At 40.0% G+C, this 15,144-nt stretch overlaps 1 protein-coding gene across 1 annotated transcript; it reads right to left on the bottom strand.

Annotated features, from left to right (window-relative positions):
* Positions 1-7,434: 7,434 nt before the first annotated feature.
* LOC136179900 (nuclear factor 7, ovary-like) lies at positions 7,435-11,601 on the bottom strand. Its single transcript, XM_065958318.1, has one exon. It carries the CDS (start codon positions 10,516-10,518, stop codon positions 9,139-9,141), a length of 1,380 nt encoding a protein of 459 aa, XP_065814390.1. The 5' UTR covers positions 10,519-11,601; the 3' UTR covers positions 7,435-9,138.
* Positions 11,602-15,144: the final 3,543 nt, after the last annotated feature.

Below are 15,144 nucleotides of genomic sequence, written 5' to 3'. Positions count from 1 at the left end.
AATGATAAAAAGATTAATAATATGGTACTGTTTTAGTTCCGGACAAACGTGACAGTCGACGCTAGTGACCAATGACGTGTTGAACATACGCCTGCACGCCGCTACGTCTTAACCTGTAAAAACTAACTTCCACACTAAAACAAAAATTTAAAAAGTGGGAGAAAGTAGAAATTCCCAGCTTTCCAGTGGTACCACAAATGTCTCATTCAGACGGTGTCACAGTGCGATCGCGTTGTGCAGCACATTTAAACCATCAGGTTATTAAAACTTTTAAAGTTACTAATAGTTTCTGCAGAGTGTTGGGCATACAGCTCCCATCTGCTCAGAGCTTCTATATCAGTGTGCACATGCTGAAGTGTTTCTGAGGTTTTCAACATATCAGAGAAACCATGGACGTTTGATCATCCTGTCACACAGAGCAGCAGCTAGATTTGATCATAGATTTAGGAGTTTTAGTTGATTACTATTTTAATAGCTGCAGAACAACCTCTAAAAGGGAGAGAGAGCTCATACAGATAAGAGAGAGTGTGCCATTACTATGGAGCTATTATTGTGGCAAAACTATTTGAATATGCGTACACAGATCCACAAATGTGTAAAAAGAGCCACAAAATCCGTAAACTAATGTGAAAATATGAAATGTTTACTTATTTATTAATGGCAGTGAACTTTTTCAGCTGTAAATCCTGAAAATACACACAAATGATGGCTTACAACTAGGACTGTTGAAATGAATCATTTAATCGATGCATCGCGATGCAGGGACAGAAAGTAATCGATGCTGACGAGGGTTAGAAAAAAAGGCTAAATGTGGTTGTTTTGCGCAGCGTTGAGTGAGTTTGTTTTACCTAAACACACACAGTGGTGTGTAATGAAAGTAACGTAGGCTAACAGAGGGATTTCTGACAGAAAACAACATAAATTGAGTCCTGGTCCTGGTCTTGCTGACTTTATGAACAGAGTCAGTTGGTCCTGCAGGCTCAGACCACAGTGCTCCACTGCAGGCTGAAACGACTTGACTCTGTGTCTCTTTAACCGACCGCAGCTCAGGTTAGCATCTTCATCACAGGTAAAGGTGTGTTTAAACTGATGCCTCGCTGTCTTAAGTCCAGGATAACTAAAAGAAGGGGGCTGTGGCGGTGACTTGTGATAAAGTGAGCGGCTGTAAACACAGTTGACTCCCGACACAGCGTCATCGAGAATCACCTCCACTAAAGCTGCGTTCGTTCGATGATAAACACTCCGACAAAATCTTCACAATAAAAGTCCCCGGCCTATCTGAAGTTGAAGTGCTTTTAATGTGAAGCATTCAGATCAGGAAATGAGGTGTTTACAGCAGTAGCAACTTAACACAAGCCGCCTGAAATAAAAAAGGACAGAAACAAAACTTAACCTGAACAAAGCTCACAGCTAAAGACTACAACGTCCTGAGAAGAGAACACACAGAGACTTAAAAACATCTTTCTCTCTTATAATAAACTAAACACACAGTGACTTAAAAACATCTTTCTCTAGTGTTACCACCTGGCTCATGGCAGGTAACAAAGGAGGGAGACCACACAGAATTACTCGTTCAAATAATAATTTAATCAACAAAAGGGTCACATATATACATACATATATAAAGGTCATCCAGTTTGACAAAAATCCATAGACAAAAATGTGCAGATGCTTGCAGCATGCCCCAGCTGAGAGAGTGAGCACATCTCTTGGGCAGGCCTAAATAACCTTCTGTAGGCATACTCAGCTGAGCAGGCACCAGCTGACGACCCTCCCAGCTCCACTCACATCCCAACTCCAATCACCTGGTTAGAACACAAGGCTGTGAGACAGGAAACACACAAACAGAAAGACAGACAGAGTGGGAGCAGAAAGGGAGGGGTTGTCACACCCCCACCCTTAAGATGGGAGTCCTCACTGTATTCCCAAACATGTAAACTACACACATCAATTGAAACCTCAACTTACACCCTGAATTTACAAGTGAGCCGATCGACTGTTCATTTTAACTTGTGACTTCATACAACCTGCAAGAACCCCCGATCCTGACTGCTAGACCAACCTCCCAGCAACCTTGGTACCTAGGAAGCACTTTAAGAGAGACTAACCAGAGCAGACAAAGATAAGATGCAAGTACATTGAAACACACAAATTAACTTAACCTGCCATCGCCCGAGACAAGGCATCCGCCACGACATTCTCAGTGCCCTTTACATGTCGTATGTCTAAATTAAAAGGTTGTAGGAAAAGACACCAACGCATAAGTCTTTGGTTTGGATTTTGGAGTGAGTGTAGAAAGGTCAGTGGATTATGATTGCTGTACACCACTAAGGGACTAACTCCACCCCCTACATATTCCTCAAAGTGTGTCAATGCCCAGATGAGTGCTAGAGCTTCCTTCTCAATAATGGAATAATTTAACTGGTGTGAGTTGAACTTCCTCGAGAAATAACTCACCGGACAGTCAACCTGATCCCGATTTCTCTGCATCAGAACAGCACCAGCTCCCACCTTACTGGCATCCACAAAGAGACTGAAAGGCTTCTCCATCTGTGGGGCAGCAAGGACAGGGGCAGAACACAAACACGACTTCACCGTTTCAAATGCTTTTTGGCAGGTCTCAGTCCATTCGAACTTCCTCTTAGGGCTCAAAAGAGAAGTTAGTGGAGCCGCTATTGTAGAGAAATGTTCACAGAACCCACGATAATAGCCTACCATACCCAAGAAGCGAGAGAGATCCTTCCTAGTGGCTGGAACAGGAAACTGATCCACAGCCAGCACCTTAGCTCTCACAGGCCTCACTTGACTTTGGCCAACTATTTTGCCCAAGTAGGTTACTGTAGCTTTTGCAACTTCACACTTGGCTAGGTTGACAGTCAAATGAGCCCAGTCCAGACGATTAAAAAAGGGCCCGGATACGCTTAAGGTGATCTTCCTAAGAGTCACTAAAAATGACCACATCGTCCAAATATAAAGCACACCCCTCCAGACCTGATACTACCTGATTCATAAGGCGCTGAAAAGTGGCTGGGGCATTACGTAGCCCAAACGGCATAACTGTATAGGAGTAAAGCCCACTCGGTGTAATGAATGAAGCGATCTCTTGTGCCCTAGGTGTTAACGGAACCTGCCAATACCCCTTAAGTAAATCAAATTTACTGACATATTTAGCAGACCTGACCAGATCTACACAGTCATCCATCCTTGGGAGAGGGAAGGAGTCAGGTTTAGTCAGCTTATTAACTTTTCGGAGGTCCGTACAAGGTCTAAATGTACCATCAGGCTTCTTTACAAGCAAACACGGGGAGGACCAACTAGAAGAGCATGGCTCAGCAATGTCATTCTCCAGGATGTATTTCACCTCTGTCTCCAAGTGCTCCCGCTTGTCTGGAGACATTCAATAAAAGCGTTGTTTTACCGGCTGGGCATCTCCGACATCAATGTCATGCTCAATAAGATGAGTGCGAGTTGGAGTATCGGAAAACAAACAAGGAAATTCCCTAATTAGCTCCACTAGCTCCTTCCTATTTCCCTCAGGTAAATGTTTTAACATGGCATCAATTTGGCAAGTGATTCAGAGTTTTTTTTAGACGTCCTTGTAAAACCCCATCGTCTGGAGTTCCAAACTCCTCATCTACCTCTGTTGTCGGATCAACAGCTTTGGGCGGCTGTTCTACTGGAGCGGCTGTGGAGGCAACAGATACTCCAGGATCGGACCCAGAAGAACGAGCAAAGTATGGTTTTAACAGGTTAATGTGACACAGTTCGACTGACTTTTTCCGGTCAGGCGTCAAAATAAGATAATTCAAGTCTGACAGTTTACGTGTCACAGTGTAAGGTCCAGAGAATTTAGCCTGAAAAGGAGCTCCAACTAATGGCAAAAGGGCCAGAACCTGATCACCTGCACTAAACTCACGGTGTTCAGCACGCCGGTCATACAGAGTTTTCATTTTGGACTGAGCTGCCTGCAGATTTTCTTTGGCTAATTGGTTAGCTCTGTACAGCCTTTGTCTGAACCCATTTACATAATCTATTAGGTTTTTCGGGGGCCCCTGGGTTTGCCAGTCCCTTTGCAGGGAGGCTAGAGGACTGTGAACAGTGTGACCAAAGACCAGGTCATTTGCACTAAACCCCAGGCTCTCCTGTGACACCTCTCTGGCAGCCAACGAAGTCTACGAAGAAACATTTGCACAAATAAAGACAGCCACTAACAAGACTTCTCCATCCCTGAAAACCAGTGCAATCAATCTTTCTGTGTGAAAAACTCCCTCAAACAACGTAGAAGTATAACCATCCTGGCACGAAAAAAAGATCCCGGACGAGCCCCCATTTGTTACCACCTGGCTCATGGCAGGTAACAAAGGAGGGAGGCCACACAGAATTACTCGTTCAAATAATAATTTAATCAACAAAAGGGTCACACATATATGAAGGTCATCCAGTTTGACCATAGACAAAAATGTGCAGATGCCCCAGCTGAGAGAGTGAGCACATCTCTTGGGCAGGCCTAAATAACCTTCTGTAGGCATACTCAGCTTGACAGGCACCAGCTGAAGACAGACAGATAGACAGATTGGGAGCAGAAAGGGAGGGGTCGTCACACTAGTATAATAAACTAAACACACAGAGACTTAAAAACATCTTTCTTATAATAAACTAAACACACAGAGACTTAAAAACATCTTTCTTATAATAAACTAAACACACAGAGACTTAAAAACATCTTTCTTATTATAAACTAAACACACAGTGACTTAAAAACATCTTTCTTATTATAAACTAAACACACAGTGACTTAAAAACATCTTTCTTATAATAAACTAAACACACAGTGACTTAAAAACATCTTTCTCTAGTATAATAAACTAAACACACAGAGACTTAAAAACATCTTTCTCTAGTGTAATAAACTAAACACACAGAGACTTAAAAACATCTTTCTCTAGTATAATAAACTAAACACACAGAGACTTAAAAACATCTTTCTCTAGTATAATAAACTAAACACACAGAGACTTAAAAACATCTTTCTTATAATAAACTAAACACACAGTGACTTAAAAACATCTTTCTTATAATAAACTAAACACACAGTGACTTAAAAACATCTTTCTGATAATAAACTAAACACACAGTGACTTAAAAACATCTTTCTCTAGTATAATAAACTAAACACACAGAGACTTAAAAACATCTTTCTTTCTTATAATAAACTAAACACACAGTGACTTAAAAACATCTTTCTGATAATAAACTAAACACACAGTGACTTAAAAACATCTTTCTCTAGTATAATAAACTAAACACACAGAGACTTAAAAACATCTTTCTCTCTGATAATAAACTAAACACACAGAGACTTAAAAACATCTTTCTCTAGTATAATAAACTAAACACACAGAGACTTAAAAACATCTTTCTCTCTTATAATAAACTAAACACACAGAGACTTAAAAACATCTTTCTCTCTGATAATAAACTAAACACACAGACTTAAAAACATCTTTCTCTAGTATAATAAACTAAACACACAGAGACTTAAAAACATCTTTCTCTCTGATAATAAACTAAACACACAGTGACTTAAAAACATCTTTCTGATAATAAATTAAAAACACAGTGACTTAAAAACATCTTTCTCTAGTATAATAAACTAAACACACAGAGACTTAAAAACATCTTTCTTTCTTATAATAAACTAAACACACAGAGACTTAAAAACATCTTTCTTTCTTATAATAAACTAAACACACAGAGACTTAAAAACATCTTTCTCTCTGATAATAAACTAAACACACAGAGACTTAAAAACATCTTTCTCTCTTATAATAAACTAAACACACAGAGACTTAAAAACATCTTTCTCTCTTATAATAAACTAAACACACAGAGACTTAAAAACATCTTTCTCTAGTATAATAAACTAAACACACAGAGACTTAAAAACATCTTTCTCTCTTATAATAAACTAAACACACAGAGACTTAAAAACATCTTTCTCTAGTATAATAAACTAAACACACAGTGACTTAAAAACATCTTTCTTATAATAAACTAAACACACAGAGACTTAAAAACATCTTTCTCTCTGATAATAAACTAAACACACAGAGACTTAAAAACATCTTTCTCTCTGATAATAAACTAAACACACAGAGACTTAAAAACATCTTTCTCTCTGATAATAAACTAAACACACAGAGACTTAAAAACATCTTTCTCTAGTATAATAAACTAAACACACAGAGACTTAAAAACATCTTTCTCTCTGATAATAAACTAAACACACAGAGACTTAAAAACATCTTTCTCTCTTATAATAAACTAAACACACAGTGACTTAAAAACATCTTTCTCTCTTATAATAAACTAAACACACAGAGACTTAAAAACATCTTTCTCTCTGATAATAAACTAAACACACAGTGACTTAAAAACATCTTTCTCTCTTATAATAAACTAAACACACAGAGACTTAAAAACATCTTTCTCTCTGATAATAAACTAAACACACAGAGACTTAAAAACATCTTTCTCTAGTATAATAAACTAAACACACAGAGACTTAAAAACATCTTTCTCTCTGATAATAAACTAAACACACAGAGACTTAAAAACATCTTTCTCTCTGATAATAAACTAAACACACAGAGACTTAAAAACATCTTTCTCTAGTATAATAAACTAAACACACAGAGACTTAAAAACATCTTTCTCTCTGATAATAAACTAAACACACAGAGACTTAAAAACATCTTTCTCTCATAATAAACTAAACACACAGAGACTTAAAAACATATTTCTCTCTTATAATAAACTAAACACACAGAGACTTAAAAACATCTTTCTCTTATAATAAACTAAACACACAGAGACTTAAAAACATCTTTCTCTCTGATAATAAACTAAACACACAGAGACTTAAAAACATCTTTCTCTCTGATAATAAACTAAACACACAGAGACTTAAAAACATCTTTCTCTCTTATAATAAACTAAACACACAGAGACTTAAAAACATCTTTCTCTCTGATAATAAACTAAACACAAAAACACTTATAGCCTACTTTTTACCTATACTGTAGGCTACCTTTAGAATGTATTAATTTTAGCTTACAATGTAAAGATATTGATAATGACATTGTTGTCTAAATCACTTTTTTAAGTTATACAAAAGGAGTTCATATTCATAAGACTGTTTGTCTCTGTTTATGAAAAAGTAGCCATGTGCAGTAATATAGAAAATTGAGGATGAATCGTGATGCATCGTGATATGGAATCGAATCGTAAGACCAGTGAAGATGCACAGCTCTACTCACAACGGACAACGACAAACTCTCAGTATAAACTCGGGTATAAACGGGTAGAGAGCGAGCAGGGAGACGGGGAGGCGTGATTGGTTCAATAAAACACAACAGCAGACAGAAAGAGGGATTCAGATCAAGTGTAGAAACTTTATTGATGATTACAGGTGGAACAGGATTCACACTAACCACATATTTGAACTCTTTGTTGTTCTAAAGAACGTAAAGCGTTCAGACTTCAGAGGAGGTTTCATCCTCTGAACATGAAGATGGTAAAGAAATATGGACAGTCTTCAGGTCTTATATTTGACATTTCAAACATGATAACAAACCCACGGAGCCGTACCTTTACAGAATGAAGCTGCAGGATGACTCCAACACAGAACAGCTGACATTTGTTACAAATTAAACCACAAAACCACAAAAAAGATTTAAAGAATACCCCGAGATGAATCAAACTTAAACTGTGCAATTAAAAAATAGACGTATACAAGAAGTGTACATAACCCGTACAGGGATGAAAATATATGTGACATTTAAACAAAAACCTATAAACAGTTGAGGAAAAAAATCTGTAATTACACCTGAATATAAAAAATAAAAAAAAGTGTTGACCTTCTGAAGTTGTGTTGTTTATATATGTACAGCAATGTTTAAAACATGATCAAAAAACAGACATTGAATAACAGTCAGTGCAAACATTAAAGGTGTGATTTAAATGATTGTGAGGTTAGCATTAAATTGTCCAACTAGAGGCTGACTCTTGGGACTGCTGTGCAGATGGGAAATGGAAAAAAGGAAGATTTAGTCCGAGTGTGTGCGTTCCCCCTGCCATAACCGTGAGGTGTTGTACAGACGTATGGCCAGGGGGACAAAAGAGTTGTTGAGTCTGTCTGTGGAACACTGAACACACTCCTCTGCCTGCTGAAGGTGCTGTGCAGAGGGTGGGGGGTGTTGTCCATGAAAACAAGATTAAAGATGGAACTACGATTTAGTAAGAAGAGTGAAACGTGGTGAGCTGAAGTTATTATTCTACTGTGGAGTGATTTCAGATCACCGTGTGCAGATTATAATCTCTCCCTGCAGGGTAATAACTCCAGCACACAGAGATACAGACGATGATGCCTTCAGGGACTCCTCAGAGTTCAAGTGAAAAAGAGACGACAGTTAACCAGTTAACACGCTGAGCAGATTATATTTAAAGAGACTCCAACAAACCGACCAATCAGGATCGAGATTTTACCTGCTGTCGAATTATACTCAAAGTTATAATGAACAAAATCACCATGACAACGCAGTCAAAACAATCCTAAAAGAATCAGAGACGAAGATTCTGAACACCTTCATCATCATCATCATCAACATCATCATCACCTTCATCTTCATCATCACCAACATTATCATCATCACCATCATCATCTTAAATCATCATCATCATCATCATCATCATCACCTTCATCATCACCTTCATCATCAACATCATTATCTTCATCATCATCAACATCATCATCATCATCTTCATCATCATCATCATCATCTTCATCATCACCTTCATCATCATCATCATCATCACCATCATCAACATCATCACCATCTTCATCATCATCATCATAAACATCATCATCATCATCATCATCACCATCATCATCACCATCTTCATCATCATCATCACCTTCATCATCATCATAAACATCATCATCTTCATCAACATCATCATCATCATCATCATCATCATCATCACCATCATCATCATCATCACCTTCATCACCATCTTCATCATCATCATCACCTTCATCTTCATCACCTTCATCATCATCATCATCATCATCATGTATTAGATCTTCTCTGGTAAAATCTTCAGTTTATCCAAAGTGTAAATGTATGGAAACATCCGCTCAGTGAAAGTGTGTGTGTGTGTGTGTGTGTGTGTGTGTATGTGTGTGTTAGTATCAGGATCAGAGAACGACAGCTCTCCTCTGTTACAGTCCAGATTCACTCTGATCCTCTGAGGATTCTTCTTCACTGAGAGAACAGTGAGTGGATGTGATGAGGAGTCTGCTCTGTATTTACCACCAATGAACCAAATTGACCAACATCCAGACCGTATGTGTCCCTTCCTCTGTCCAGACTCTGCTAACACGCCCAGTCCCCAGAATGTACTGTCTCCAACGTGGACGTCCCAGCTGTGAGTCCCTGAGTTAAAGCCCTCAGAGCCCAGGACAGAGCAGGAATAATCAAACCTCTCTGGATTATCAGGAAGCTGCTGTCTCTCTCCTCCTCCTCGTGTCACACAGGTCAGATCTTCAGACAGGATGAGTTCTGGATGAGCAGTGTTTGGGTCCAGAATGACCGGACTGTAGGAGACCATGTCCTTCATCTTGTTCCAGATGTTGAAGCTCAGGTTGCCCAGGTGTTTGGCCTGGTCTATCAGAGCTCCTGAGGGCAGCTGTGGATCCTCCAGCAGGGGGCGCTGCTGGACTCTTTCCACTGCAGCCTTGTAGTTTTTCAGGAATGAGACGTCTTCAGCTCTCAGCTCGTCCTCTGTGTCTCTGACTGTATGTGAAAGAGCTGCTATCTCTCTGCTCAGAGCCTCCATCTCCTCCTTCATCTTCTGACTCTTCTGCTCCTCTTCCTCCCTTAGTGCACACAGCCTGGCCTCCTCTTCCTCTTCTAGAAACTGGTGAAGCTTCTTAAACTGCTCCTTAATCTGCCTCTCTGTGTGTCGGGCCTGGACCTGAATGTGTTCTGCTGTTTGATCAAATTTCATTTTAACTTCTTTAAAAACTTTTAACTTCTTCTTTACCGGCTCCAGAGTTTCCTGAAGTTTGTTCTTGTGTTCTTGAGCAGCTTCATCGATGGGTCTGAATCTGTGGTTGGTGTGTTTTTTTGAATCTCTGCAGACGACACACACCGGCTCCTGATGGTCCAGACAGAAGAGTTTGAGTTTCTCAGAGTGCAGACTGCAGAGATCCTCTGAAGCTCTCTGATCTCTCTCCTGCACAAAACTCTCACTCAGGTTCTTTAAAGCAAAGTTAGGAGGTAACTCCTTTGAATGTCTCCTCTTACAGAGTGGACACTCCTGGTTCTGCTTCTCCTTCCAGCAGTCCTTCACACACTCTCTACAGAAGCTGTGGCTGCAGGACAGCATCACTGGATCTTTAAAGATGTCGAGGCAGATCGGACAGCTCAGATCTTCCTCAAACTTAGACGCCATTTTATCTCAGTCAAAACACGCAGCAGAAAAAAACAGGAAGCCACTCCCCGTCCCTGAGAGTTACTTTCACTTTGAAACTCTCGTTCAGTTTGAGGATTCAGCAGCAGGTTGAAGTGTTAGTATTCCCAGTATCCCAGTATAACAAGTACTCCCAGTATTCCCTCCTCCTCCTCCTGTCCTCTCTCAGTGGAAGTCGTGCTGGTTTGTGTCTGCAGGTCGGTCCGTCTGTCAGCGTGTGTGTGTCTCTTCAGGGTGAGGCAGAATAACCAGTTTCCTGGTTTGTCTCAGGTGAGACAGGTGAGGGGGCGGAGCTTCTTCAGAGCAGGAACACAGAGAACAGTCTCATTTCTCTTCCTGCAGCTTGAAGTTTTGAAGACAATTTGTGAGTCAGCCTGAAGATAGAAGAACACCTGGAAGGTTTTATATCACTAAAGGTGAACTTCAAACGTCTGCAGCCTCACCGGAGATTAAGAATGGTTTTTAATCATGTAAGAGTATTTAGGCCATGGAAAGCAGTGTTTCCCCTCGGTTTAGAGCTCTGGAGGGGAGTCGGACAGCGCCACAGATACTTAAAGGAATAATGGTGTTCATGTGTTTCTTTTAATGACAGCAGTCAATGTAACAACTATTATTTCAACTTGTAACGGTCTGTCCAGTTTAGTTTTTGTTCCTGCAACTCCCGTTTCTGAGCGCACCTGAATGCATCTCTCATTGTCTGAGCACCCCTGAATGCAGCACGGTCACAGCGCATTCCCTGAGTAACAGCAGAGAGAGAGAGACATGCCCAGAAAAGTCTGAAGTCAACTAAGCAGACTACTTTATTTTCTGATGCTTCTTAAGGACTTTTTATTATTGTGTGTGAGTCCGTCAGACAACCACACACACCCAGACCTCCACTGGTGTGTGTGTGTGTGTGTGTGTGTGTGTGTGTGTGTGTGTGTCTGTGTGTGTGTGTGTGTGTGTGTGTGTGTGTGTGTGTGTGTGTGAGTCCGTCAGACAACCACACACACCCAGACCTGCACTGGTGTGTGTGTGTGTGTGTGTGTGTGTGTGTGTGTGTGTGTGTGTGTGTCTGTGTGTGTGTGTGTGTGAGTCCGTCAGACAACCACACACACCCAGACCTCCACTGGTGAGAGAGTGTGTGTGTGTGTGTGTGTGTGTGTGTGTCTGTGTGTGTGTGTGTGTGTGAGTCCGTCAGACAACCACACACACCCAGACCTCCACTGGTGTGTGTGTGTGTGTGTGTGTGTGTGTGTGTGTGTGTGTGTGTGTGTGTGTGTGTGTGTGTGTGTGTGTGTGTGTGTGTGTATGGGGCGTGGAAAGTGCCATAGATCAGCTAACTGAGCAGACAAACGTGACAGTCTTTTTTTTCTCTTTTTTTTTTAACAACTTTATTGTAAACACAGACAATGTTACAAAGTTAGATTAAGGAACAAACGAACATGCCAGGGGTTGACAAAGACTAAGACAAGTAAAAACATAGGGAAGGGTAGAAATGGAAGGGTCTTCAGTTTACACAATTAAAATAAATACAATATTCAAGAGTCTTCAGGGCCTTGGGGTTCTCAGAGTGCTGGATGGTTTTTATGTACTGCCGCAGCTCATTCAAATAATGTTTGAAAATGGGTTTTCTGTTCGCACATTTACTTTTATGGATATGTTTTACCAAAATGATAAAAAGATTAATAATATGGTACTGTTTTAGTTCCGGACAAATGTGACAGTCGACGCTAGCATTGTCGTGACCAATGACGTGTTGAACATACGCCCGCACGCCGCTATGTCTTAACCTGTAAAAACTAACTTCCACACTAAAACAAAAATTTAAAAAGTGGGAGAAAGTAGAAATTCCCAGCTTTCCAGTGGTACCACAAATGTCTCATTCAGACGGTGTCACAGTGCGATCGCGTTGTGCAGCACATTTAAACCATCGGGTTATTAAAACTTTTAAAGTTACTAATAGTTTCTGCAGAGTGTTGGGCATACAGCTCCCATCTGCTCACAGCTTCTATATCAGTGTGCACATGCTGAAGTGTTTCTGAGGTTTTCAACATATCAGAGAAGACATGGACGTTTGATCATCCTGTCACACACAGCAGCAGCTAGATTTGATCATAGATTTAGGAGTTTTAGTTGATTACTATTTTAATAACTGCAGAACAACCTCTAAAAGGGAGAGAGAGCTCATACAGATAAGAGAGAGTGTGCCATTACTATGGAGCTATTATTGTGGCAAAACTATTTGAATATGCGTACACAGATCCACAAATGCGTAAACTAATCTGAAAATATGTAGACCAACTTCGAAATGTTTACTTATTTATTAATGGCAGTGAACTTTTTCAGCTGTAAATCCTGAAAATACACACAAATGATCGCTTACAACTAGGGCTGTTGAAATGAATCATTTAATCGATGCATCGCGATGCAGGGACAGGAAGTAATCGATGCTGATGAGGGTTAGAAAAAAAGGCTAAATGTGGTTGTTTTGAGCAGCGTTGAGTGAGTTTGTTTTACCTAAACACACAGAGTGGTGTGTAATGAAAGTAACGTAGGCTAATAGAGGGATTTGTGACAGAAAACAACATAAATTGAGTCCCGGTCCTGGTCTTGCTGACTTTATGAACAGAGTCAGTTGGTCCTGCAGGCTCAGACCACAGTGCTCCACTGCAGGCTGAAACGACTTGACTCGGTGTCTCTTTAGCCGACCGCAGCTCGGGTTAGCATCTTCATCACAGGTAAAGGTGTGTTTAAACTGATGCCTCGCTGTCTTAAGTCCAGGATAACTAAGGCCCTTTTTCAAACCAACCCCTACACTCTCCCCCTCTGTGATGGAGTGCACTCCGTCAGAAGTGACACTCGCAGCTGAATGAAGTCTCCTTCATCAAGGTGTAGGGTAGAAATACAGCAGCAAGCTTTGGGACAAACTTCCCTCTCTCACACGGAAACAGGAACTGTGTGTTACCATGGTTACTCAGCGGTATCTTGCGAAAAAGGCTTTTTTTTGTAGCTAATGCATTCTGTAAAAATATTTATGTAGCCTAGATTCTTCTTCTTTAGTTATATTAGTGTAGACTTATAACAAAACCATTAGATTGAGTCTACACTGTTTATTGTAATTTATAATTTCAGTTCATTTATTGTAATTTTTAGATCAGGATGTCCTAAATTAATGCAAAGACAAGGATAATATTGCTGAACATCAGAGCAGCAAAAAGTGTATTTTTTATTGTTGTTGAATTGAGATTTCACAAAAGAAATCAAAAGTAGAAAAATAAGAAATAAATATTAACAGCGAAAAGTTGTCTGCAACATGATTTAATATTCTTTTGTTTTTGCAACAGTCCCTGTAAATATAAAACACTTTACAATAAATAAACATATATTTGATCCTCAATACAAAACACATTTGAAGTTGTTAACGTCTGTATGATGATATTAAATGTCTATCTTAGTTGGAGCAGTGTTTGAACTCACATGTTGCTGTCTCCATGACGACCGGACACAAGAGGCGTTGCATGTGATCCGAAAGTCGGCATCGGTGCACACTCGCTGGTGGAGGGTTTCATAACCCACTACCACTCCCCGCTAATTGGTTTGGGACGACCTTAATATGGAGGACCCTCCGCGAGGACGCGCAAACGGAGGGGTACTGGGCAGGGAGAGGGTGCAGTGGCCGGTTTGAAAAAGGGCCTAAAAGAAGGGGGCTGTGGCGGTGACTCGGGATAAAGTGAGCGGCTGTAAACACAGTTGACTCCCGACACAGCGTCATCGAGAATCACCTCCACTAAAGCTGCGTTCGTTCGATGAAACACAAAGTGACTTAAAAACATCTTTCTCTCATATAATAAACTAAACACACAGAGACTTAAAAACATCTTTCTCTCTTATAATAAACTAAACACAAAAACACTTACAGCCTACTTTTTACCTATACTGTAGGCTACCTTTATAATGTATTAATTTTAACTTACAATGTAAAGATATTGATAATGACATTGTTGTCTAAATCACTTTTTTAAGTTATACAAAAGGAGTTCATAATCATAAGACTGTTTGTCTCTGTTTATGAAAAAGTAGCCATGTGCAGTATAGAAAATTGAGGATGAATCGTGATGCATCGTGATATGGAATCGAATCGTAAGACCAGTGAAGATGCACAGCTCTACTCACAACGGACAACGACAAACTCTCAGTATAAACTCGGGTATAAACGGGTAGAGAGCGAGCAGGGAGACGGGGAGGCGTGATTGGTTCAATAAAACACAACAGCAGACAGAAAGAGGGATTCAGATCAAGTGTAGAAACTTTATTGATGATTACAGGTGGAACAGGATTCACACTAACCACATATTTGAACTCTTTGTTGTTCTAAAGAACGTAAAGCGTTCAGACTTCAGAGGAGGTTTCATCCTCTGAACATGAAGATGGTAAAGAAATATGGACAGTCTTCAGGTCTTATATTTGACATTTCAAACATGATAACAAACCCACGGAGCCGTACCTTTACAGAATGAAGCTGCAGGATGACTCCAACACAGAACAGCTGACATTTGTTACAAATTAAACCACAAAACCACAAAAAAAGATTTAAAGAATACCCCGAGATGAATCAAACTTAAACTG

Source organism: Labrus bergylta, chromosome 8 (genome assembly GCF_963930695.1).
Source record: "Labrus bergylta chromosome 8, fLabBer1.1, whole genome shotgun sequence".
In the NCBI taxonomy this organism is placed as follows: domain Eukaryota; kingdom Metazoa; phylum Chordata; class Actinopteri; order Labriformes; family Labridae; genus Labrus; species Labrus bergylta.
The sequence above is the reverse complement of the archived record's forward strand: the minus strand, read 5'-3'. Positions and strand labels throughout refer to the sequence as shown.

Coding starts and splice junctions, on each gene's coding strand:
- LOC136179900 (XM_065958318.1), bottom strand. CDS start 10,518: ATGGCGTCTAAGTTTGAGGAAGATCTGAGCTGTCCGATCTGCCTCGAC.